The 26,434-nt window shown below is 40.1% G+C and overlaps 1 protein-coding gene across 1 annotated transcript in view; it reads right to left on the bottom strand.

Moving 5' to 3' along the window:
• The window catches only part of TTF2 (transcription termination factor 2), a 40,235-nt gene extending 25,668 nt beyond the window's left edge, over nucleotides 1-14,567 (bottom strand). The window contains exons 1-4 of the mRNA XM_001917696.6: nucleotides 14,466-14,567; nucleotides 14,286-14,388; nucleotides 12,007-12,093; nucleotides 919-985 (exon numbers count right to left, since the gene is read on the bottom strand). Of these exons, the coding sequence (XP_001917731.4) occupies nucleotides 919-985; nucleotides 12,007-12,093; nucleotides 14,286-14,388; nucleotides 14,466-14,493 (285 nt within the window). The 5' untranslated portion in view covers nucleotides 14,494-14,567. The remainder of the gene's footprint in view (nucleotides 1-918; nucleotides 986-12,006; nucleotides 12,094-14,285; nucleotides 14,389-14,465) is intronic.
• Between the last annotated feature and the right edge of the window lie 11,867 nt (nucleotides 14,568-26,434).

Raw genomic sequence — 26,434 nt, forward strand, 5'->3', positions numbered from 1 at the left:
ACCTTTAATGCTTGGTTCCTTCTCCATCTGTGATCACTGCTTTTCCCCGTCCCCCGAGGAAGATTTGCCCTGAGCTAACATCTGTGCCAATCTTCCTCTACTATGTATGTGGGTTGCTGCCACAGCATGACCACAGACGACTGGTGTAGGTCCACACCCAGGAACCAAACCCAGGCTGCTGAAGCAGAGTGTACCAACTTAACCACTAGGCCACAGGGCCAGCCTGTGATCACTGCTTTTCCAGGCCTCAAGGAAAAGCAGTAACCAAATCAAAGTGCCTTTACAACAGCAATAGCCACAATACACATTTTTCATGAAAAACCTACTCTCCTAGCAACTTTCGAATATGTAATACAGTATTATTAAATATGTACTCTCAAGATGAACTTTTCCCTAAACCTAAATGGTGTCCTGTGCTTGCTTTGATTTTGGCACTGTGGGAATATAGAATCATAAGTTCAAGCTACCCCTCTACCGAAACAAGTCTTGTCACCCCTCTAGGTCTATCTCCTCAAGTAGTGGATATCTGTGGGCTCCCTCCTAGTTCTCCCCTTCTAGGAGCTTATGAATTATACTCAACTTATACTAATATCAAATAGAGATCAGTCTATAAAACATGGTGAAGTTAGTCAAATAAATATAAATTTTTCCCCAAATAGGAGAAAAGTGACTACATTTAAGACCTCAAAAAATATTTAAGTAAGCAGAATAGGAGGCAAATAATAAAATCTTGACTATAACCAAATAGTCCTTTGCATTAAAACTCTCAACGGGGTCTACTTGCTTAAAGCAAAGACGGTCTTTCAGAGACAGTATGATGAAGACCAGTTTATACCACACTTCAAGGTCTTTTCAGATGGTGCTGAAGATTAAACCATCTTAACAGAGCAGTTTTAAGAATAGATGAATAATTCCTACCTGCCACGGGATATATCCACACCACTGCTTCCCCTCTGTCTTACTTTTAATGCATCTGAAGAACAATCTAATGAAGTAAAAAACACAAAGAATCAAGGCTGTGAAAATCCATTAAAACAAGATAAGTTTGTTTTTTAACCCAAGGAAATATCTTGCAGCTATTTGACAGTAGTTTTGAAAGGTCATTTGAAACCAATTATTCTTATATGTACATTATTTTTTTATTTTTTATTGAGACATAATTAACATATAATATTAGTTTCAAGTATACAACATAATGATTCAATATTTGTATATATTGCAAAATGATCACCACAGTAAGTCCAGTTAACATAGTTACAAAATGTTTTTTCTTGTGATGAGAACTTTTAAGACCTACTCTCCTAGCAACTTTCAAATATGTAATACAGTATTATTAAAAATGTATATTTAAATTGTTTTACCACACAGGGTATTTTGAGGTCTAAGAAGTGAAAGAATAGAGATGTCATGGTAACCAGAGGGTATGCACAAATTTATTTTTTTCACTCTTTAAAGAATGACTGAAATTGATCAGCAATGGCTGCTAAAATCAGGAACAAAAACAGATATTATGTGTCCCTAATGGGAACCCTCAATACTACCGAGGAAAACAAAAAAAAACACCAAGCCAAGCCAAACCAAAACAAACTTGGTCAAACTCCCAGATGCAATTACCAATTTACAGGAAATATAAACAATAGAGGAACACATAAAACTAGACCATGGGGGTGTAATCTGCAAAATCTTGACAATGGGATATACTTTGTGACAAACAACTTGATTCCTTCAACAAATAAATCACAAGGGAGAAAAAAAGATGGAGGGGAAATATAAGAGACTTAAAAGGCAATCAATTGCGGGGCCAGCCCTGCGCAGCAGCAGTTAAGTATGCACATCCTGCTTTGGCGGCCCAGGGTTCGCCGGTTCAGATCCCAGGTGCGGACATGGCACCCCTTGCCAAGCCATGCTGTAGTAGGCGTCCCACATATAAAGTAGAGGAAGATGGGCATGGATGTTAGCTCAGGGCCAGTCTTCCTCAGCAAAAAGAGGGGGATTGGCAGCAGATGTTAGCTCAGGGCTAATCCTTCTCAAAAAAAAAGACAAGCAATTGCAATCTGTGGATTTTCTTTAGATCTTGATTTAAACAAATAAACAAAAACTGCAAAAAACAAATGATTTTGCTATTTGTGAATCGACTGGGAATTTGCACTCCAACTGCCTTTAAAAAATAAAGAGTCCATATTTTTTGGAGCTACATACTGAAGAAATGATGTTATCTGGGATCTGTTTCAAAATATGGAAAGCACTGGGGCGTGGAGTGGGTAGGGTATATGCGGAACAAGATTAGCCAGGAGTTGGCGACTGTTGAAGCTCATGTCCTGCATTATTCTACCCTGTCTACTTTTGCATATATTTGCAACCTTCCATTAAAGAAAAGACTGAATATAGATTTATATCCCACTGCAAGACGCTCTTTGCACACACAAACACAACCCACACTCCAGCTACACCAGAAAAGGCTACACTGCCCCATTCCCAAATTAAGCCATGCACTCTTCAGCCGACCGGACTTTGCATGTATACCTCCCTCCATCCTTTATCCTTATTTTCCCACTATCTCCCCCGTCACCAGCTGTAAAAGTCCTACAGGTCCCTCAAGGCCCAGTTCAAGTCATACTTCCTTTGCAAGATTTTCCCACATTCCCTTCCCTGTTCATCCGTCATATTGCTTCTGTATTTTTGTAGCATTTAGTGGCATTACACTTGTATCTGCCCGTCTGCTCAACTGTATTTTCAGCAACAAGAAAGCAATAACAATGTATGACCTCTTTATTCCCAACTGTGCCTTGCCTATTGTATATAATTGTTAATTATTGCTGAATGAAATAAAATCAATTGATGTTTTCATTTCCTAAAATGACTCCTCAAAAACTTTTAATCAGTTAAAGAAACACTTTTAAAGTACATATTTTATTTAACTGTTTAAATAGGTAATATACGCAATCAAAGAGCATAAAATGACAGTGAAAAGCACGCCCTCACCATACCCCATCTGCCCAGTTCACATTCCTCCCAAGTAACCATTCCTATTAATTTTCTGTTCACCTTTCAGAGATTTTTTTTAGTGAATATTCAGATCAATATAAATACATATTCTGTATCTATTCCTTTTCTACTCAAATGGGTAGCATAGTATACATACTACTAAATACTTGCTTTCATTTTTTTAAATTTAACAATATGTCTTGGAGATTCTTCTATAAGAACATATACATAAAGGGCTTCCTTACATGTATTTTTGTTTACAGCTGCACAGCTTTTTATACAGCTGCATAGTTTTCCACTATATGGATGTTCCATTATTTATTTAGCCAGACCCCTCCTGATGGACAGTTTGGCTGTTTCTAATCCTTTACTATTAACAGCAATGTCACAACGAATAACCCCGTGCATACGTCATTTCACATGTGCTTTAATTTGTCTGTGGAGAAACTCCTTATTTCTCAAATTGTGTATTAGTGCCTTCTCGGCTTCTCTTGATCAAGTTAGCTTCTAGGGGTATTTTTTTATTAGTTCTCTTTCTGCTGTTTTCTAACTCATTAAATTAGATTTTTATCTACATTAATTCCTTTTTTCTGTTTTCTTTCAGTTTAATTTCTTATTCTTTTACTAACTTCTTAAATTAGTCCCATGATATACAACATGAATCACAACAATCTGAGTCCTAATTCAAAATTAATCCTGAAGAGGTTTCGATCACTTAATGCCATTACTTCACCTGGCTGTATAAGCAAAGATGAATGAGCCCAAAATGGACATGTATTTCCTAAAAGTCAAGTAACTCACAATTTTCCCTTTCAAGCTCACAATTTTTAAAAAAATTTATTGGTCTCTTTTTTTCACTGCAATAGGATATTACACTGAACATATGTAATAAAACTTCTGAAATGTTTTGATTGTATAAAAATTCAAAGTACTGGCTACTATTAGGGAGTACTACTTATCAAAATTTTTATTTATCAAAATAAATCAAGAACAAATTGCCGCTGTTGTTTAAAGTATATCAAGTACTTAAGATCTTTACAGAAAGAACATTTTGTAAATAGTATCTATTTTAAAGCCCAAGCCTTGGAGACATCCTGGAGAAGGGCAAGATTTGGAGAAAGGAAGAAACAACACACTGTGCGCTAGGCACAGCGCTAAGAATGCTTTACTTACATTTTTATTAAAGTCAATCTGGATGGACATCTGTGTTTTGGGGATAAAAACTGTTATGTTGGGGCCAGCCCCGTGGCCGAGTGGTTAATTTCGCGCACTCTGCTTCGGCAGCCCGGGGTTTCGCTAGTTTGAATCCTGGGCATGGACATGGCACCACTCATCGGACCACGCTGGGGTAGCATCCCACATGCCACAGCTGGAAGGACCCACAACTAAAGATACACAACTACGTACCGGGGGGTTTTGGGGAGAAAAAGGAAAAATAAAATCTTCGAAAAAAAAAGTGTGTTATGTTTATTAAATTGTAAATCAACAAAGAAAGCAGTGGAAATATATTCTCACAGAGAAAGCAAATATTGATTCCACTATGAAGAAGAGCATAATTTCTGCAATATATTAATCAATTATTTTCCAGGACATAGGTTATAAACAACAATGATGAAGCAATCAGCTAAAAGAAGCCAGACCTCTGTTAACTCCATCTTCTTCACCAGAAGACAAATCCTCCCTTCTTACTAAGGTTGACTGTCTGAGCCAGCATCCCAGGGTCAATCACGTTCACTTCCGCCAGGCTGGGATGCTCTCAGGCTCCACAATCATCCTCTATTGAATCCCAGTCCTACCACATAATTAGCTCTGAAACTGAAGACACCTCATTTGACTGGCCCCTATGGCAGTTTCCTTTTCTGCGAAACGGTAAAAAATAAAAAAAGTACCTACCTCATATGGTCACAATTAATACATGTAAAGATAAAAGAATCAAGACCCCAAAGCCTGACCCATATTAAGGACTTGATCAATAACAGCAATCATTAGTTCACTCTTGCCAACCACCTTGCTTATTCCCTACATCCACACTTCCGCTTATGGCCCAGAACACTTCCTCGTTATTTTCTCTATCCACATTTTAAAGGTCATTCAAGGCCAAGTTCAAGTCTCAATTCCTCCACTTTCTCAGTAATCTTCACCAGCCTTAATCCTTTACCGTAGTCCTTACAGTCACAGAAGCATCTGGCATTTGAACACATCCAAGTTGGCATGCTGACATATACAGTCAGACTGCTTGCCAACCTTCATATATCTAACACTTATGCCAAATGTGTCACAGGGCCCTTAGGAATACGGGCTCACTTCTTTATAGGTTCCAGCACCGGAAAAACAAAAAGCCGGATTTCTACCTCATCCTATTACACTAATATTCAAGATGGAACAAAATGTAAATGTAAAAAATGAAACCGTAAATGTTCTAAGAACAAAACAGGTGAGTCTTGTTGTAATCCTAAAGTGAAAAAGGCTTTTCTAAGCATGACACAAAATCATGCAGCTGAGAGAGAAAGGATTTAATAATTTTGACTACATAAAAATTTTAAACTTCCATATGGTAAAAATACTACAAGCAAAATTCTAAGACAAAAGGCAAACTGGGAAAAGTAATTGCTACACATATTATAAAGGGCTAACATCCTTTACATTATAAGGATTACTTCTATTCTACTGCATGATACCCGACAGCACCTATCAAGTTCTGGTGTTAGCAAGTGGGGTTCTTCATGGGTTGGTGGGGCCTGAGGTCCCTCTGCATGGGTCTGGCTCAGGTCCAAATGCCTCTCTGTCATCAGCCTAGACAGTCATCTTTGGGCTAGATAATCTGCACGACAACTTTACCTAGTAACCAACCACGCAAGGAGTTTGCTAGACATGCAAAGATTCAAATGTTATTAAAAATGAAATATTGTGAACATCCCACTACATCCAGTTATTTAAAGAACTAAAAGTTGTTTTACACATTTATAGATTAAAAAAGTATTTCCATTTATTTTAACCCCATATCCTTGAGTATAAAAGTTGAAAAAGAGAGAAAGAAGAGAAGAGAGAACATGAACTCAGTGACAATGTCCAACATTTATAAATCAAAGTGTGCCACATCATTCATGTCAAGGCAAGAGTTCTTCCCTCTGGTTCTACTGAATGACTATTATCATTTTCTTTATTGCCCGCACATAGAGAGTCATGACAGGAGGGTCGGTCAAACACTGGTGAGTGGTACCATCTGGTGTTTATGTCAAAGAACTGCACACAAATGCAGCTAGGCTCCAAGGTACGAAAAATGGGCATCCCACCCTCACCTTGGCTTACTCCTTCCCTCCGTCACTCCGCTGTACCTGTCTCCTAGCTATATTAAACTTTAAACATATGGTATTAATTTAAGGATGTAAAGTACTTTAAGTTCTTGAAAATAAAACCCAGTTTTGGGGAAGAAAAGGCTGTATTCCCAGAGGTCATTCTCTAGAGTTACAGGGGTTCGGGCTAAATGCCCTTACTGTCTGGTAAGGAAGTCATCACACATGGGCTTATCTATTTCTGTTTGAATTCCCAGCCTGTACTACTTAATAAGGTACTTTGCTTTTATTGTGTTTTGTTTTTAATTCATTGTGTGTTTTAGAACTGTATTTTATTTGTCTTAAAACAACCATTTTAAAGCTCCAGTAAGTACTTCCTAGTAATAGTGTTCTAGATTTGGATTAAAAGAAATACCTTTAGCATACTTTCTCACCCCCTATTTTAAAATAATGATCACCTCTCAGCCTCATCTACCCAGTATGAAGAATGTTAAATGATAAGTTCTCAAAATTCTATCTTCAGCCCAAACCTTTCTTCGGAGACGCACACTCACTTTTCTCGCGGGTTTCACATATATGTAGGACATGATTAGTCCAAAGCTGTGTGTTAGCCACACAGTCCAGTCCTCTACTGATGTTACCGTCCCTTCCTTCTCTTGCTTAATGGTAAACTCACCACTCATAAACCCCAACTTAGCAACCATAAACTGAGCACTGACAATGCATCAAACCCAGAGTAAGTGCATCACACACATGACCTCACTGAATCCTCACAACCCAGGAAGTCGGGACTCTCATGGTCACATTCCAGGTGAGAAAATGGAAGAAGCAGCACGCTTAAATGCCCTACTAGGACACGCGTCTAATCAGTTCTCTTTCAGGAAGTTTTCTCCAGTCTCAGCACCCAACTCCACCACCACCGCCTCAATCCAAGCCCATCATCTCTCACTTAAGAGAAAAGGGATGGATCTGGAATCTGTTAGACCTGGGTTTGAATCCCAGCAACGCCACTTCATAACCATGGGACCTCAGACTCCTTTTCTAACCTTTCTAAATGTTCCTTCATCTGCCTGTAAAACACAGAAATTGAAACCTATCACAGAAGATTCTATGAAGATAAGAGATAATAAATACTCCATGTAATAGGCATTCAATTGTACCTACTATTTCAGTGGTCTCCTTGCCTCCAGTGACTTCACTTTCTAATTATCCTCCATTGTTCTTCTTTTAATGCAAATTGGATCAAAACTTCTTCAGTGGCTTCTTATCACCTAGAACAGTGTTTCTCCACGGTAGAAGGACCCCAGGAGTATGTAAACAGTGTCAGGCCTCAGGAGAACATCCTGATTTCATGCACTGGAGGCTTACCAGCCCCACGGTAGCAGCAGAAAACAATCAAATAGTGAAATTTTTTAAAATTCTATTTACAATAGCATCAAAAATCAAAAATACTGAGAACTAAGTTTAACAAAAAGGGTATAGGAACTCTACAATGAAAACTATTAAATAATGTCGAGATAAATTTTAAAAGTTATAAATAAATACACCATGTTCATGGATTGGAAGATCAATATTAATGTCAGTTCTCCCTAAACTGACCTATACAGATTCAATGTAATTCCCAACAGTGCGTTATGGAAACCTTGTAGAAATTTAAAAGGTTGATTCTACATTTTATATGGAAATTCAAAGGACCTAAAAAAGCCAATCTTGTAAAAGAAGAAAGCTGGAAGACTCACACTATCTTATCTGATTGTGTAAGATAGGGAAATGAATCCATGGAATAGACAAGCAAGTCTAGAAATAGATCCAAATATGTGGTCAACTGCTTTTTCACAAAGGTGCCAAGCACTTCCATGGGGAAAGGGAAGTCTTCAAAAAACAGTGCTGAAACAATTGAGTAACATTCATTCAATAAAATATGGAAAGATAAATGAACTTCTACTCCTGTCTCATAAGATACCCCAAATTAACTTGAGGTAAATAATAGACTAAAAAAAAAAGCCATGAGGAAAGTCTCTTCAATAAAGGGTGCTGGGAAAACTGGGCAGCCACATGCAAAAGAACGAAAATACACCATTATCTTACACCATACAGAAAAATTAACTCCAAATGGATGAAAGACTTGATGTAAAACCTGAAACCATAGAATTCCTAGAAGGAAACATAGGCAGTACACTCTTCGACAATGATCTTAGCAGGATCTTTTTGTTTTTCTTTTTCTTGAGGAAGATTAGCCCTGAGCTAACATCTGCTGCCAACCCCCCCTTTTTGCTGAGGACGACTGGCCCTGAGCTAACATCTGTGCCGATCTTCCTCTATTTTATGTGGGACGCCTGCCACAGCATGGCTTGACAAGCAGTGCATAGGTCCACACCAGGGATCTGAACTGGCAAACCCCAGGCCACCGAAGCAGAGTGTGCGAACTTCACTGCTGCACCACCAGGCTGGCCCCAACAGTATCTTTTTTAATACCATATCTCATTAGGAAAGGAAACAAAAGAAAAAATAAATAAATGGGACTATGTCAAACTAAAAAGCTTCTGCACAGCAAAGGAAACCATCAACAAAATGAAAAGATACCCTAACAATTGGGAGAAGATATTTGCAGATCATATATCTGATAAGAGGTTAATATCCAAAATATATAAAGAACTCATACAACTCAACAACAAAAAACAAGCAACCCAATTAAGAAATGGGCAAAGGATCTGAGACATTTTCCCAAAGAAGATATACAGAGGGCCAACAGGCACATGATTGTGTAAGGATACATTACTAGTAGTGATTAACATCACTAATTATTAGGGAAATGCAAATCAAAACTACAATGAGATATCACCTCACTCCCATCAGAATGGCTATAATTAACAAGACAGGAAACAAGAAGTGCTGGAGAGGATGTGGAGAGAAGGGAACTCTCATACACTGCTGGTGGGAGTGCAAACTGGTGCAGCCACTACAGAAAACAGTATGGAGATTCCTCAAAAAATTAAGAATAGAAATACCATACAATCCAACTATTCCACTGCTGGGTATTTACCCAAAGAACACAAAAACATGCATACTGAAAGATACAAGCACCCCCACGTTCATCGCAGCATTATTCACAATAGCCAAGACTTGGAAACAACCCAAGTGCCCATCAGGGGACGAATGGATAAAGAAGATGTAGTATATATACACAATGGAATACCACTCAGCCATAAAAAAAAAAGATGAAATCTTGCCATTTGTGACAACATGGATGGACCTTGAGAGTATTATGCTAATGGAAATAAGTCTGATGGAGAAAGTCAAATACCATATGATGTCACTCATAAGTGGAAGATAAAAACAACAACAACAAACAAAGATATAGATAGAGAGATCAGATTGGTGGTTACCAGAGGGGAAAGGCGGAGCGGGGAAGGCAAAAGGGGTATAGGGCACATGTGTATGGTGACAGACGATAATTAGTCTTTGGGTGGTAAACATGATGTAGTCTACACAGAAATTGAAACATCATGTACACCCAAAGTTTATATAATGTTATAAACCAGTGTTGCCTCAATAAAAAAAAAAAGCCACAAAAAAACTATAAAACTTTAGAAGAAACCACTGGAGAAATTTGTGATATTGGGGTAGGCAAAGATTTCTCAGAAAGAAGACAAAAAGCACAAACTATAAAAAAATGATAAAAAGGACCTTCGAAAAATTAAAAACTTCTGTTTTTCAAGACAAGAAAATGAAAACCATAGACTGGGAGAAAATATTCACAATATATACATCTATCTGCCAAAGAACTTGTATAGAGAATATGTAAAGAACTCTTCCAACTTAATATTAAAAAGACAAATAACAGTTTTTAAAACAGGCAAAAATCCCAAAAAGTTACACTGTATGATTCCATTTATGTAACATTTTGGAAATGACAAAATTTTAAAAATGGAGATCAGATTCATGGTTGCCAAGGGTAAGGAGGGGGAGAGAGGTGGGTGTGGTTATACAAGGACGACAGGCGCGATCCCATGGTGATGCTGTTCAATATCTTGATTGTGGTGGCAAATACACGAAACCACACGTGATAAAACTGTATAGAACTAAATGTACGCACACACACAAATTAGTACAAGTAAAACTATGTTTACAAATATCACTGGATCGTATCAGTCAATATCCTAACTGTGATATACTAAATTTTGCACAATGTTACCATTAGGTAAAGTCTACACGGGATCCCTCTGTACTGTTTCTTATATCTGCATATGAATCTACAACTATCTCAATAAAAAAATTTCTAAGAAAAAAATGGGCAAAAGATTTAAACAGATACTTCACCAAAGAAGATATACAGAAATGGCAAATAAGCATTTGAAACAAACTGTGGTATTCATAAAATGGAATTCAACTCAGCAATTTAAAGAATGAGTTACTGATACAACCACATGGCTGAATTTCACAGATATTGTTACATAAAAGCCAGACACAAAAGTATACATACAGTACGAATCAAAAGAGTGGTTGCCTGTGGTTGGGGGGGGGGGCTGAAGTAGAAGGGGATCTAACAGCACCTAACGGGGTAATGGAAATACTCTATATTTTGACTGGGGTCTTGGTTATAAGGATGGGCATATACATTTCTCAAAACTCAACCAGCTGAACACTTAAGATCTGTGCATCTTATTGTATGCATAATTCAGTTTAAAAAAATAGTAGAATAGACAGTTTTCAGTTATGTAAAAATTGTGAACACGGTTCGTGAATGCCTATATTTTTTGGAAAAAATATCAATCCAGAATATATCAATTCTGAACTGAATACATATTATCTAAAGACTATCACATCTGGCTCCGGCTTTCCTGGCCTGCCTTATCTTCTGAAGTCTCCATTCAAACATCTGCTAAACTGAAACAAATGCTTGCAATTCCCTATTCATGCCTTTGGACCCTAATGCAGGGTACTGATCTGTTAAATGACCTCAGTTCTTGCCCCTAGTGAATTCCTACTTATCTTTCAATATGCATGCCATCTATATAGACTGCCATCTATACAGACGTCTCGGCCCTTCCTCTGAGTTCCATAAAAAAGAAGGGAAATGAACATTTATTGAGTTCTTAACATACATTAGACATCTTTACACATTTCCTCATTCTACTACTGGAATGAGAAAGTTGACAAATTAGTGTAAGTCCATGACTGCTGGTGGGCTGATGCGTTGGCTCCTTGAGAGTGGAGAGGGAGGAAGGTGGAGCGGTCATCCTGAAGTTAACCAGGGTCAGGCTTCTCTCAGATCAGCCAGTTGTTCAGCAGTCAGGGGTGCCAGCCCAGGAGATATCAATACGTAGAGAAATACTATTTGTCTTTTTTTTTTAAAGATTGGCACCTGAGCTAACAACTCTTGCCAATCTTTTTTTTTATTTTTTCCTGCTTTTTCTCCCCTAATCCCCCCAGTTCATAGTTGTATATTTTAGTTGTGAGTCCTTCTAGTTGTGGCATGTGGGACGCCGCCTCAGCATGGCCTAATGAGCGGTGCCATGTCTGCACCTAGGATCCAAACCAGCGAAACCCTGGGCCGCCGAAGTGGAGAGCATGAACTTAACCACTCAGCCACAGGGCCAGCCCCTATTCGTCTTTTAATAAAGACTTCTAAAGAATAACCAATCCTAGGAAAACACCTGGGCTGTAACTCATCCAGGCAAAGAACAAAAAAAGCAAACACACTTCGATGTTCCTTCCGGACCCTTACCTGTATTCTTTCTTGCCATGTGGTGGAAGCAAGCCTTGAAGCTCTACCACAAAGTCCTCATGCAACAAACAATGAGAAACAGGAATGCTAGAGGAAAAAAAATCGCAATTTTGTTTTAGGAGGCAAAGAATAGAGGTCTACATCCTAAAATTAAATCCAAACTATGGGTTTTAAACTTCAGTCCATGTATGGCCTCCCCTGGGTCTGTAAATCCCACACATTTTTATGTCTACGTGCATTCCTCTGGGAAAAGGGTCCACAGCTTTCATCTTTCCCCCCGCCCCAAAATAAAGCATTACAATAAATCTATCTTTTTATTGATGACTCAAGTTTAACTATACCGTGCTGTGTGATAACCCCAGGAGGGACTGATGTATCTAAGGCTGCCTGTAGTTCTCCCCAGGTTCTTCCATCATCCTTTTTCCTTTAATAACCTGTAGCTGTCACCTGGTGGTGGTCACCTACCCACACTAGCAACACACTCCACTAATTTGCTTCATGCTTGGTGTAAGTTTTTTAACTCCTCCCTTCCAGTGTTTTATTATGAAATAATTTATACCTAACATTTGAGAGTAAATAGGTTTGTGAAGGTCTGAAGTACTCTCATAGGACCTGTGACACTTTTTTCTTTCTTTTTCCTTATATTCTTTTTTTTTTGCTTTTTCTCCCCAAATCCCCCCAGTAGACAGTTGTATACTTTTAGCTGTGGGTCCTTCTAGTTGTGGCATGTGGGACGCCGCCTCAATATGGCCTGATGAGCAGTGGGATGTCCACACCCAGGATCCGAACCAGCGAAACCCTGGGCCGCCAAAGCAGAGCGGGCGAACTTAACCACTCAGCCACCGGGCCAGCCCCTCCTTATATTCTGATTACCAGACATATTCCAAACAGGCCAAGTTTATCAAGTGATTGTCTTCAAGCCCAATACTATTGTACTAGTTTGTATAGCAGTACATCTGCATAAATGACACTCTATATAAGGGCATGCTTCTTTTAATATAAAACCCAGTCTTACGCTACCACTAATGCTTAATTCCCACTAATCTGAACATGCTTCCATGTCTCAGGAAACTTGAGCGAGGTGCTGAACCTAAGAAGCTCAGCACAGAAATTAGAAATAAATAGCAAACGTGGACATAATGATACGCTGTCGATAGCTTGAGTACTTTTAGTTGGTCCTTTTTATTTTAAAATTTGACAGTGCTTTACCCAAAATCACTTTGTATTAAACTGGATCCCAGCAATTTCTTCCCAATAAAAGAACTTATTAGAGGGCTAAGAAAATATTTTCTCTAAAAGTTTATTTTCTGAATCTGTGAACGGATTCAGTCTTTCACTTAGTTTCAAAGCATAACAAAGACACAAATCATCTAAATCATATAAGGGAACCATGAAAAGTTAACATATATGTCAAAAAAACACTATTTTGTAGTATTGATATCTATTATGTGCCTTACATGAAACAGAAATAACTTTTATCTACTAACTTCAGTAGAGAGCAGAAAAAAAGGTTTAATGATGTTACAGTTTGAAATTTCACGTAGAGAAAAAAGTTTAATAAAACTAAAAAAAAGGGAATTTCACATAGACTGTGGACACTTGGTACTGTGAAAACATTAACACTTTACTAGAATAGTATTAATTTTTCTCACTTTAAAGAAAATACTTAACATCTCTGGGTCTCCACTTTCAATTTTGTAAAACCAAAGTGCTGAATCAGATTTCTGACGTTTCTTTCAGCACTGATCTCCAAAATAACTTGTCTTTTTGGATTATCAGTCTCACCATTTAAATGCCAAGAATCTTATTTTTAAAAGAGGCTGTTAATCTGACCACCAGAGTGTTTTAACCTCAAACATTTAAAACCCAGTTCAGCCTAAAACTACAGTGCAAAACTGGGGCCAATTATTTTCTACTACGCCTGTAAGTCCTCGCTTAAATAGGTCAAGGGGGGAGGGTAATGTACTAGCAGGAAAAGGGAGTGGTCAGGGCTTGACAGGTTAATAGAAACTCAGAGCTGGAAAGGAGAAGGATCCAGAAGTAGCCGATCCTCCATTTTACAAGTGGGGCAATCGGGGGCCTAGAGAGGGAAAGTAACCAGCAAACATTAGTGGAGCGTCTCCCGAACACGCCACTCTATCCTGGGATTGCCAACTACTTAAAGTGCCCTGGCTCCACAGCCCAGGGGCCCCAGCTCTCCTAGTCCCTGTGGCGCCGGGTAGCAGGGAGCCGGCGGCTCCTCCCCGGAGGCAGGGAACGGTGCCCAGTTCGAGACCTACTCGGTGGTCCTCACGAAGCCGCATGTGTCTGCCCGGCACACGTAGAAGCTCCTTCCTTTATTCGGGCCATCGCGGACGCCTGTCTTCAAAAAGCAGAGGGTCCCTGAGGAGAGAAGGTCGACAACGATTACGCCACGCTAGACTGAAAGACTCCGGGGGACACCAAGCCCGGCCGCTTACCGTGCTCCGGACACTTAACTACTTCCATCACGCTCCTCCACACCTCTCACGAGAAGCCCCGCCCAACACCTGCTTCCGCCTTTTACTCCGCCCTCCTCCTTCAGGAACCAATCATCATCCACCTTCCGCAGTCTCAAACCCCATAATTCCCCGCCCGCGGCCTTAACCCCCGCTCTAGTTATTATCAGCCAATCATACAGGACGTTCTCTCACTTCCAACCAATCACAGCCGCCCTCTGGCTCGGCGCGCGCCGAAATCAAATCTGAGGCGTGGTAGCGCTAGCAGTGGGCTGGGGTGCGGGGGCGCCGTGGCTGAAGCTGGAGGCCGGTTAGAGACAGGCTGGCCTTCCGGGGAGAGCGGGGTCAAGGTGGGCTGTGGGTGAGGGTGATGGGGCGTCCTTGAAAGCTGCGCGGTGAACTGGAGTCTGTCCCAGAGCAGGCGTAAAGACTTCTCTAGGGCCCCACCACAAGCTTTTAAATTTGCCTAGCGCTTTAGACTTCACAGAGTGCTTACACAAACACGTCTCTCTCGACATCCTGCTGAGGTGGGCAGCATTTTCTGGAGGACCTCGAGACACAGAAGTTTGAGCGACTCGCCCAAGGTCACAGAATTAGCGAGTGGGCGGTCTATGGACAGGTGCCCGGGGGACGCAGAGCTGCCTCCTGCATGTGCTGAATGTTCTCTAGGCGCTCAGTGTAGGAGCCCTGAGTTGTAAGTGACAAAGTGGAGACTACACGGCGGCAATAGCTTACTTTTGGGCAAAGGGAATTTTGCTTTGTACATTTTGTATTGTCAAACTTTTTCGACTAGTATGCTTTTCTAATATTGAAAATGGAGGTGAAGTTAAAAGAAAGGGGACTCTATTTGAAATCGTAACCAAATCTATTAACAAAAGGGAGGAATAGAAATCAGAAACTTTTTGCAATAGAAATGCCTTCATATTACAGCTTTTGAGGACCATATGTCGAGACATACGTTGTGGCATGTGCAACTGTACTTATGGGGACAGATGGACAGAAAATCTGTCATGTCTAGGAAGTCTGGGCCATGTGATGAATGTAAATGTCACGGGGGGTCTGGAGGAGGGGAGACAAACCTGAGGTATCATTTATTAATTAAACAAATACTTATTAAATAGCTTTTTGTGTGCCCAATGTGGACTAGGGGCTTGAGAAATATAAAATTCATTTATTCACATAGACACAAAGTTTACAACAACTCTAACCACAAGGAGCTTACTCAGGCTTTGGAGGAGACTGAACTGGTACATGTTGAACACTTAAATAACACTATAAAATAGTACTTAAATGTCAAGATGAGTGGAGTTAGCAGTAAACTTCAGGGCTAGATAAAGATGTGTCTGGAACCAAAGGAGAGTTAATTTACAAAGAACTACCCCTCTAAAACACCTATGGATACACTTAAAGATAAGAGAGGAGCAAAAACCAAGTAAGTAAATAGAGGCATTTTCATTCAGAGATTTTTATGTACATATTTAATAGAAGCTGTATTGGGAGAAGTAGACCATGAATACTGGATTTGCAGGATGAGGGGCATGCTAATTTAATTATTTCTTGAATGATAGCTTTTTGAAACAAATAAGACAAAATCAGTGCCTCTTAAATATCCCATTAAGGAGGAAGCTCTTCCTCTGCAGGTCCAGCCCCACGAAAGTGTGCACAGCCAATTACAGAAGGGGGAGTATTTCTTCCATAAATTTGGGATGTGCTCAATCAAAATGTTTAGGCCCTGGACAATTTATCCCACCTAATCATATTTATAAAAGTGAAAAAACAAGTTTGTCATTGGGTGAAAGGTGGCCATAATATCAGCATAAACTATGATGAATTAATATGTACTTTTCAAAATATACACATACGTTAGTGCATGTGAATTAACTTTTATTCTTAAATTTGTATTTTTACTTTATAGTCTTAATTAACCTGCAGACCCCTGGAGCGACCTTTGGAGAGTGTGCATCATGGACTTCTATTTTAAGTAAACTTGGGAGCTTTGAGTCTGTTTTTCTTTAAAGCTTGATTTATTCAAAATGAATAGGTCCTAGAGCTAGATGGTTTAAATCCACGAGTTAATGATCCAATAAATTCTTTCCATATGAGGCTGGTCAAACGCAAAGTATATGATGGAATTGTTCTAAAACTGGTTGTAGTAATGGCTGCACAACTGTATGCATTTACTAAGACCAGAGAACTGTACACTTTAAATAGGTGAAGTCCATGGTATCTAATTTACCCTTCAATAAAGCTGTTAAAAACAAACAAAAAGCCTCAATGTATAAACAATGCCAAAACATCTGCATGGAAAATAAAAGCTAAGATTAATCATCTAGATATTTTGACATCCTAAGGAAATATAATGAGTGAAGGAGTAAAATAGTAGAAACTCTTTAGTTTCAGGTGGGGTAGATCCTTAAGCAGAGTGGTTCTTTGACCTATGGAAGAAAATCTAGAGTGGTGCAAACACGTTTAAATTCTTGGCAAAATGAAAGAATTATGTTTTCTCTGGTCAGATTGTGCTGGCTGCAGATGTTAAACGTGTCAGACATCTGTAAGATACTGGTGGTGAGAGGCTCAGCTAGAATAGTCACCCCTTAACGTATCTGTCACTATCTGTACTGTTTAAAAATAAGCAGTGATTCTAAGTTATTTGTAAAATTCCAGCTTCTATGCAGCCTTTATCTTTACTCATTATTTTAATAAATTGTCCAAATGTGTTTTTCCAATCAGCTGATAATTCTAAGAAGTATATTTCATTTTCTGAACGTGCATCCCTCTGAGTTTTTGCTCATTACTTTGGGATGGGGTGGGAAGGAGGAACACATTTTAAATGACAGAGAAAGGATTTTTGCCTGTGAGGCATGTTATTACTAAAGGGCACCATCAGTGTAGCCTAACTTTTTCTGAAGTGTGTAAATTCTTTTATATGCATTTTCACATTTAGTTCTCACAGCTACCTTGGCAGTGGGTATTCTTTTATCCCCATTTTAAAAAGTAGGATGCCAAAGTTTAGCATAGTTAGGAGCTCACCCCAAGGTCACGCCTTGAACTTTGGAACCATGTGGGGCCCGTAGATTAATCTTGTTCTGGCTCAGTTGCAAAGCAGACACTGGACATATAGGGTCTGGAAGACATTTTTGAGATTCCCAATCCAGTTCTTGCCACTACGGTATTTTTATGAAGCATAAAATATTCAGAGAGTCATTCAGATATTTAACCTACAATTAGCCAAGCATTCAGATATTTGTGGAATACAGGCATGGCCCAGAAAATCCAAGACTGAAAAACAAACCAAGTCCTGCCATCTTATAAATGATCACTAGGTAGCAGCATGTTAACACAAAAACCAAACACAAGGCCCGCCTCTTCTGTTGTTTCATTCTTTTTGCTTTGTGATACATAATAGTAATTCAGTTTCCTTTCATTTTGTGCCTTTCAGATATACGACCGTTTTAAACTTGTCCTTTGACATAGACACAGTCAGGGTATTATAGTAAGGACAAATCTGGTTATAATTTGAAAAGCCAAAAGACTTTACAAATTCTTTTGTTGTACCAGTATTTTGTATGAGTTTCCAAATTTCACTGGTCTTAAAACATGCCCAAAACTGTTCAAAGCAGGCCCTCCTTCATCTACTTTTCTTTTTGGTAAGTGTACAGTCAATGCTTTTCTAGTAAATTTATGAAGTTGCGCAACCATCACCACACTCCAGTTTTAGAACATTTCCATCATCCCAAAAACTTCCCTCAAACCTCTATGTAGTCAGTCCCCACTAACACACCCAGAACCAAGGCAAACACTGATCTGCTTTCTGTCTTTATAAATTTGCCTTTTCTGGACATTTCATATAAACAGTATACAATATGTAGTCTATTGCCCCTGCCTTTTTTCATTTAGCATAATGCTTTTAAGGTTCATCCATGTTGTGGCGTGTATCAGTATTTCACTGTTTTTATTACTGAATAGTATTCCGTTGTATTTATTTACCAGTTGATAAACATTTGGATCTTTTCCCTTTGGAGTTATTAGCAATAATGTTATGAACATTAACAAGTCTTTATGTGGATATTTGTTTTCCTTCCTCTTGGATAGATACCTACAAGTGGAAGTGCTGGTCATGTGGTAAGTTTATGTTTAACTTTTTAAAAAATTGCCAAACTGTTTTCCAAAGTGGCTGTACCATTTTATATTCCCATGAGCAGTGTATAAAGGTTCTAGGGGCTCTACATCCTCAACAACACTTGTTATTGTCTGTCTTTTTTATTACAGTCACGCGCCCATAATGACGGTTCCCGCCAATGATAGACTGCATATACAAGGGTGGTCCCATAAGATTAGTGCCATATAGCCTAGGTGTGTAGTAGGCTATACCATCTAGGTTTGTGTAAGTGCACTCTATGACGTTCGTGCAACATGAAATTGCCCAAGGACACATTTCTCAGAATATATCCGTTGTTAAGCAACTCGTGAATGTATAGTCATTCTAGTAGTTGTGAAGTGGTATCTCGTTTTGGCTTTAATTTGCATTTCCTAATGCCGATTGATGTTGAACTCCTTTTCATGTGCTTATTAGCCATCCTCCTCCTCTTTTTTAAATGGTCTTGAAAGCCTTTTTCTTTTAAAGGTTTATATGGAACTTAAACTAAAACCTAAGTAAAAATGACATTATTGTTATTAATCCAAAGAGATGAAAGAAATAGTAATGGTCTATATAATGTTAAGTAACAAAATTGCATATAGACTATTATTATAGTCATGTAGAAAATATTTTTAACCACAACAAGTGGTTAACTTTTAAGACTATATATTGTGTAATTCCATTTATATACTTCTGAGAGGTTGGGGTGGGAGATCAGTGCAGTTTTTATCTTCTATGACTCACATGTATTGCTCTTATGATTTAAAGAAAAACCCAGTAAAGACATTAAAAGCAGACACACGGGAAAAAGTAACAGGGAATGCACCAAAATAATCATAATGCTTATTTAAGATGGTAGGATTATTGGTGGTTTTTTCTTTTTTCCCATTTTTCTATACCACGTGCAATGTTATTGTCAGCAGTAAAGGAGTTGTGGGACCCACTTCTCCACACCTCCACCACAGCACCTCTTAAACTCAATCTAGCTGTTTAATCCAGATCTTCCTGTAATTAGTACTTTCTTTCTTTTATTTTCCTTATTTCTTCCACTCTCTTTTTGGTATCTAATTTCAAATTTTATAGCAAGATCTCTTTTCCCCTTTTCCCTTAACTCTATAGTAGTTATTTTGCTTAATTCTAACCTTATCCTCAACCCTAATTCCAAACATAGGAAACAAGGACACTTCTCACTCTTTTCCTAAAACCCTTGCCTCTACAAATTACACCTAACCTAGAGGTTCGAGACCTCTTGTGTCTCTGACCTTGTTTCCTGGCAGTCAACCCGAGCTGCATTTCTCCTGGAAGGCAACAAATGGCACCGCAGTAGATTCCAGGTTGCTTTTTTTTTTTTTTTTTTGAGGAAGATTAGCCCCTAGCTAACTACTCCCAATCCTCCTCTTTTTTCTGAGGAAGACTGGCCCTGAGCTAACATCCATGCCCATCTTCCTCTACCTTATACATCTTCCTCTCTTTTATACATGGAACGCCTACCACAGCATGGCTTTTACCAAGTGGTGCCATGTCCACACCCGGGATCCGAACTGGCAAACCCCGGGCCACCGAGAAGTGGAACGTGTGAACTTAACCGCTGCGCCACCGGGCCGGCCCCTCCAGGTTCTTAAGTTGTGAATGAATACACCGCCCAGTGCTCCAAAGACTTTTGCCATGAGGTTTTGAGGCTCCCTAGATGCTGGGATCTTCGGGGCTGAGGAAACTCTGTTAGAGTTCTGACAGGTTCTCCCTGCGTTTCCTTCCTGAGTTAACCTAGTAACTGGAACAGCACAGCCTCTGTTTTCTGCTGCTATTTTTTGGTACTAAAATGGTCTTAAAGAACTCATTAACCTTTTAAAAACATGAATCTGATTCTGTTAGTTTTCACTTAAAACTCTCCGGTGGCTTTCTATTGAATTTGAAAAAAGTTTAAATCCTCATCTTGGTTCACTGGGGCCCCATATGATCTGGCCCTGCCTACGTCTCCCTCTCCTGTTCTGAGTCCTATTCCCTGCCTCCTAGGTTCCAGCCACCCTGCCCTGACTTCCGTTCCTCAGTGTGTCCAGCTTCATCTAACCTTAAGCCTTTGTTCCTGTTGGGCTTTCTGCCTGGGATGCTTTTCCTAGTTCTTTAAAAGCCTAGCCCCTCATCCTTCAGGTCTCAGCTTAAACATCACCTGAGTGAGACTCTCCCTGACTGTTTTACCTGTGGAGGGGCTTCCTTATTCTCCATCTCAGCACCCTGTTTGCTTTCTGCGTAACAGTTTGTACTAAGTTGTCTGTCTACTTGTTGATTTCTCTCTCCTCCATAGATTGCATGTGTAAGTACCAAGAGAGTGGGGACTTATTTCTGTTTTGCTCGCCACTCACTGTATACACAGCACATAGAAATTCAATAAATATATGTTAAGTGAAATAAATAACACCCTAGAGGGCAAGGGACCCTAAGGTCACCTAGTGGGCCCACCCAGTCCCCTCCACATCATCCCTAATGGCTTCAGCATAGAAACTTCCGGTCATAGCAGATTTGCTATTTGGGTATCTCAAAATGTTGGTTAATCCTCATGTATATTGAGTAGAAATCTTTCTGTCTGAAACTTCCACTAGTCATCTGGAGTTACACATAATACACTTAATTCTTTTGAATGTCACTTTCAAATGTTTGGATACGGCTATCTCGTCCTCCCCATACTCCCCACATATTCTCATTCTTCAAAGAAACTACTCCAACCGCTGCAATGACTTTTCCTCCCTCCAGATCCCCTCACCAGTGTCGTTCAATGAATGTTGGCTTAATTGGAGGCACTGAAAATAGAATTCAATATGAAGAATACCATGGATAATCATCTCCTTTATTTTGGATATGATCGCTTTATATACACAATATAGAGCTTCAAATTTTTTTTCTTTCTTTTCTAACAAATATGTCATACTAGTAACTTACATAGAATGTGCAATCAACCAAAACCACTGCTTTTATTTTTCACACATGAACGCAAGTCTCCCTTACCTGGTGCGGCTAATTACTTGAACTTAACTATGGATTGTATCTTTTATCTTGTTAGTTTTGATCCACCAGCCTAACCTGTCTAGATCTCTTTGAACCTTGTTCCTGTCGGCTGAGTTATTAGTGCTATTTCCTGACTCTGTGTCCACTGAACACTTGACAAGCCTGCTCCCTTGGACTTCATCAAAGTTGCCAGTGAAAATGCCAAACAAGGCAGAGCACTTGAACACAACCTGGGGAGATCTCCTCTAGGTAAACATGGCGCCTTAGTCACCATACTGTGGGTGTGGTCATTCAGTCAGTTGTGGAGTCACACAAATGCCACATTGCTCCTTCTTGTTCAAATGCCTCGCTGCAGCTCATACATGCTCTATAGCTGTCCCTTGATTTACTAGCCTGCAAAGCCTAGCAGAAAAGGAAGTGAGGTTAATCTGGGTGATTTTTTTCTCAGTGAGCAGCACAGGAAGCAGCCTAGAAGCCACAAGAGGATGTGGTTCTTCAGGATGAAGGTTCTTGCCTTGCACTAGGCTAGTGATTCATTCAGTCACACCATCTCCTGTCTTGTCAAGCTGCCTTACAACATCTATCACTTCTCACTGCTTATCTAATCTGCTACCATCTTCCTCTTCCTCGTGGTCCTCTCTCAAGGTTTCCGTGCATTTGGATGAAGGCTGAGAAGTTCTAAGTGAGGGATTTGCTGCAGTCCAACAATGAGAAGAGGAAGATCTGAGGCGACTTCCTGGGTAGCCTAGGACATCCTCTTCAAAAGATCTAGTTCTTCCTAGTTCTTCAGTTCCTCTTTAGTGCTCGCTCACCCTCCCTCTCCCGGACTGAACTTCCACCTTATTCTAAGCAGAAACCAACAGACCTGTTTCCACACACAGCAGACAGACTTATTCTCATCTACTGTACCAGAGAGACAGGGAGGCCTTGCCTCAGTGCTGTGGAGCTTGCGGCCTCCCCTGGTATCTGAAGTGTTTCTTCCTACAAGCATGCAGTCTTCTTCCTTCTCACAGGCAGTAGGTTCCTTCAGAAGCCGCCAACACTGCTGGTGTTGGGGTGTCAGAGACCCGCTTGAGCTCAAGAGAAGAGCATGAGTAGGGAGGTGAGGGTCTTCTTTCTGTGGTTTGTTGGCTTTTTTTCCCTGCTCTCTCACTCTTTTGTGCTAATGCACTGTTTCTTCTCTTTCATTCCTCTTTTTCTCCTACTTTCCCCACTACCCCTTCCTCCAACCCTCAACATTTCTCCTTCAGTCCAGAGGAGACAAAAACAGCACAGATGTTCGGCTGTGGAGGAGGGATTGTGCAGGTTCTTTGCATTCCCACCCAGAGCTCTGCATGCATGTTTAAGCAATCCCTTCTCACGCTTAAGTTTTTTCCATGATGACACCCTTCCTGCCACTCTAGTAATCACCAATTTCTGATGGAAGAGCTGGAGCATGGCTAAGTGGTAGGTGGGGAAATTCTGCTCACTTGAATGGTTTGGCTTTTAAGTTGTACATCCTACCCAACTGTGTGCATTTACAATAAACAATACCAAACAGTTAGCACTCAGATAACTTACTCCATGTGAGCCATGTTAATGTGCATACCAGCACACCTCAAGGAGGTACAGGGCAAACCATGCTTCAACGCATTAATTTCACTGTCAGTTCTGCTGTGGACTTAATTGTGTCCCCCAAATTCATGTGTTGAAGCTCTACCCACCAATGTGATGCTATTTGGAGATGGGGCCTTTGGGAGATAATTAGGTTTAGATAAGGTCCTGAGGGTGGGGCCCATGATAGGGTTAGTGCCCTGATAAGCAGAGACACCAGAGAGCTCTCTCTCTGTATAGTGTGAGGACGCTGCGAGAAGTTGGCAGTCTACAAGCTGGGAGGACGGCTATTGGCTGACACCTTGATCTAAGGCTTCCCAGCCTCCAGGACTATTAGAAAATAGATTCCTGTTATTTAAGCCTCCCAGTGTAAGGTATTTTGTTATGGCAGCCCAAGGAGATAAATACAAATTCCTAAGCTAATTATTTGCTCTATGCCACAACATTTGTTTTCCAAATGTGCCATTTGCACTGAAATCTACATGTAAATTGAATTAGCTAATTAATACAGGTATAAAGCACCTCAGGATAGGAGTCTCTGGTGGCTCCATTTCCCATTAATTCCTGTATATTTATACATCTTCACCTGGAACTCCTGGATTAAACTACCCTGGCTTCTCATTTAACTGTGAAGCACTCAGACAATTTTATCCAAATGTTCCTTGATATCCTGACTCTTTCCTGAAACTTTACACTTTCCTTAAATTAGCCTTAGCCTTTTGGGCTGAGGACTCCAGCAATGATCCCATTTTGTGGCAAAGCCCATGCTGCATTTCATTCCTATGCCCTGTTCTCTCCACTATGGTGTTAAGAATTAGGAAGGAAGGGGCCAGCCCTGTGGCCTGGTAGTTAAGTTCAACACACTCCACGTTGGTGGCCCAGGTTCAGTTCCTGGGTGCAGACCTACACCACTTGTCAGCAGCCATGCTGTGGTTGTGACCCACGTGCAAATAGAGGAAGATTGGCACAGATGTTAGCTCAGGGTGAATCTTCCTCAAGCAAAAAGAGGAAGATTGGCAACAGATGTTAGCTCAGGGCACATCTTCCTAGGAAAAAAAAAAGAATTAGGAAGCAAACTGCAGATATCTCGTTTCCTTTTCAGGAGTAGAAAGGATTAAAATGGCCAATGATGATAACTAAGCTGATAAGTTCTAATCCCTCTGTGTGTATATCTCCTTTAACCCTTACAACAATCCCTATAAAGTAATGAGTATTATCTCCGTTTTCTGGATGAAGGAAGTGAGCAAAGAGAGAGTAACTACCAAAGATTACACAGCCAGTGAGTGATGTCGTCAGGATTTGAACCTAGGCAGTCTAAATCCAGAGCTCACATTCCTGACTATGAAGTTAGCAATGTATTCATGGGACACACCATCTAAAAGGAGCAAAAAGTCAAAGTAGACAACCCTGAGAGGTAGTTAGCAGCCTCAATTTTATCTTGCTTCAGCTTTCTTCTTTTCGGGCTCATGTGTTGACTATTTTGTGTGGAAGGATTACTAAATATCACAGTTGCCATTTAGCTGTCTGTTGCCAGGTGGGAAGTCTCCTGGTTTACTGCATTTGAATGATCTATACTTAATACTACTCTGAATTTGTTGTTAGTGTCTTCAAGTTGATTCCGACTGCTAGGGACCCTGCGTACAGCAGAGCCAAACCCTGCCTGGTTTTTTCGCACCATCCTCTCACCTTCTTGCGCTCTATCAGACAATGTTCCACTGCTATTCACGGGGTTTTCATGGTCAATATTTTTGGAAGTGGGTGGCCAGGGCCTTCTTCCTAGTGTGTCTTGGTCTGGAAGCTCCGCTGAAACCTGTCCACTATGGGTGACTCTGCTGGTACTTGAAATACTGGTGGCATCGATTTCAGCATCACAGCAACATGCAGCTGCCACAATATGACAACCGACAGACAGGTTGTATGGTTCCCTGACTGGGAAGTGAACCCAGGCCAGCGGTGAGAGTACTGAATCTTAACCATTAGACCACCAGGGCTAGCCACTACACTGAATGCCTCCCCTCAATCAAGCAAAAAAGTTTCAAATGAGGAATTTAGACATATGTATGTGTTAGGAGCTGGCATTGGACAGAGATAGTAACACTTATACAATATTGAAGCTAAGCCCAGCCACTTCAGACTCCTATAACATTGCTCAATGTTTTTCTTCACTAGTGATGCTTTTTATACAGAGCATCCCCATTTGTCAATTTTAGGGCTAGACGGTATTTGGCCCACACAAAGGGAAAAAAGGCTATTCTGACATGAGCACCCTTTTATTAGGCTTGTCATGTCTTGGGTATTGAGAACAGAAGAATCTTCAAACAATTTCCTGCTGCCAGTAGGGTGGCACAAATAGCTGCTGTCAGACAGACCATTAAACAATACAAAGATTCCCTAAAGACAGACTTAAGAACTGGTAGCATCTGCCTTCAGTCGTGGGAAACCATAACAAAAACATGCTCTCGTCTGTCTATTTGAGTAGCATCATAAGGCAGCACAGAGTAGCCCTTCAATCAACGTGCATTGGGCTGAATGGAAATCTGTGGGAACCAGGGCAAAGAGTGCAAAGGTGTCCCTTGCTCCTCCAGGCCAAATTGATCTCTCTTTTCTAGAGCAAACCAGCCCTTAGAGAGCATGAGACAAAACAGACACCTGTCATTGTTTTCTGTCCCAACGGTCCTCTCATTACCTGTGTGTACAGATCTTTGTTCATAATGAGATGGTAGAATCTTTACAATTCGAGGAAACAAATTGTGATAGAGTGTTGCTTTTGGAGTCAGTGCACCTGGGCTTAAACACTAGCTCTACCACTTAATGATCAGTGACCTTAGGCATGATACTTAACTGCATTTTGCTGGTTTATGGTTTAATCTCAGCTTCTTCACAAGATTGTCATAAGGATTCGATCCTCATAACACATGATTGCTGCTCAATAAAGCAAACATTAACTCCTTTCCGATTTGAGGACGTATAATCATATCTGATGTCAGTTATTTCTGCATGCCTAGCCTCTAGTGTGTGTCTTGGCACATGCTAAATATCAGAAAACACTTGTGGAATAAATAAATCTTATAATTTCTCTTGTAGGTTAAAATCCCTCACTCTGTGTTGGTCATCTAATTGGTTCTCAAATACTTTTTGAAAGAAAAATGCTTTTTTGAAAAAACTCAGATTTACACCATGGCCCCAAAGGTGGAAGTCCATCTTGGCAGGACTGTGAGAG

This window comes from Equus caballus, chromosome 5, assembly GCF_041296265.1.
Source record: "Equus caballus isolate H_3958 breed thoroughbred chromosome 5, TB-T2T, whole genome shotgun sequence".
NCBI classification, from domain to species: domain Eukaryota; kingdom Metazoa; phylum Chordata; class Mammalia; order Perissodactyla; family Equidae; genus Equus; species Equus caballus.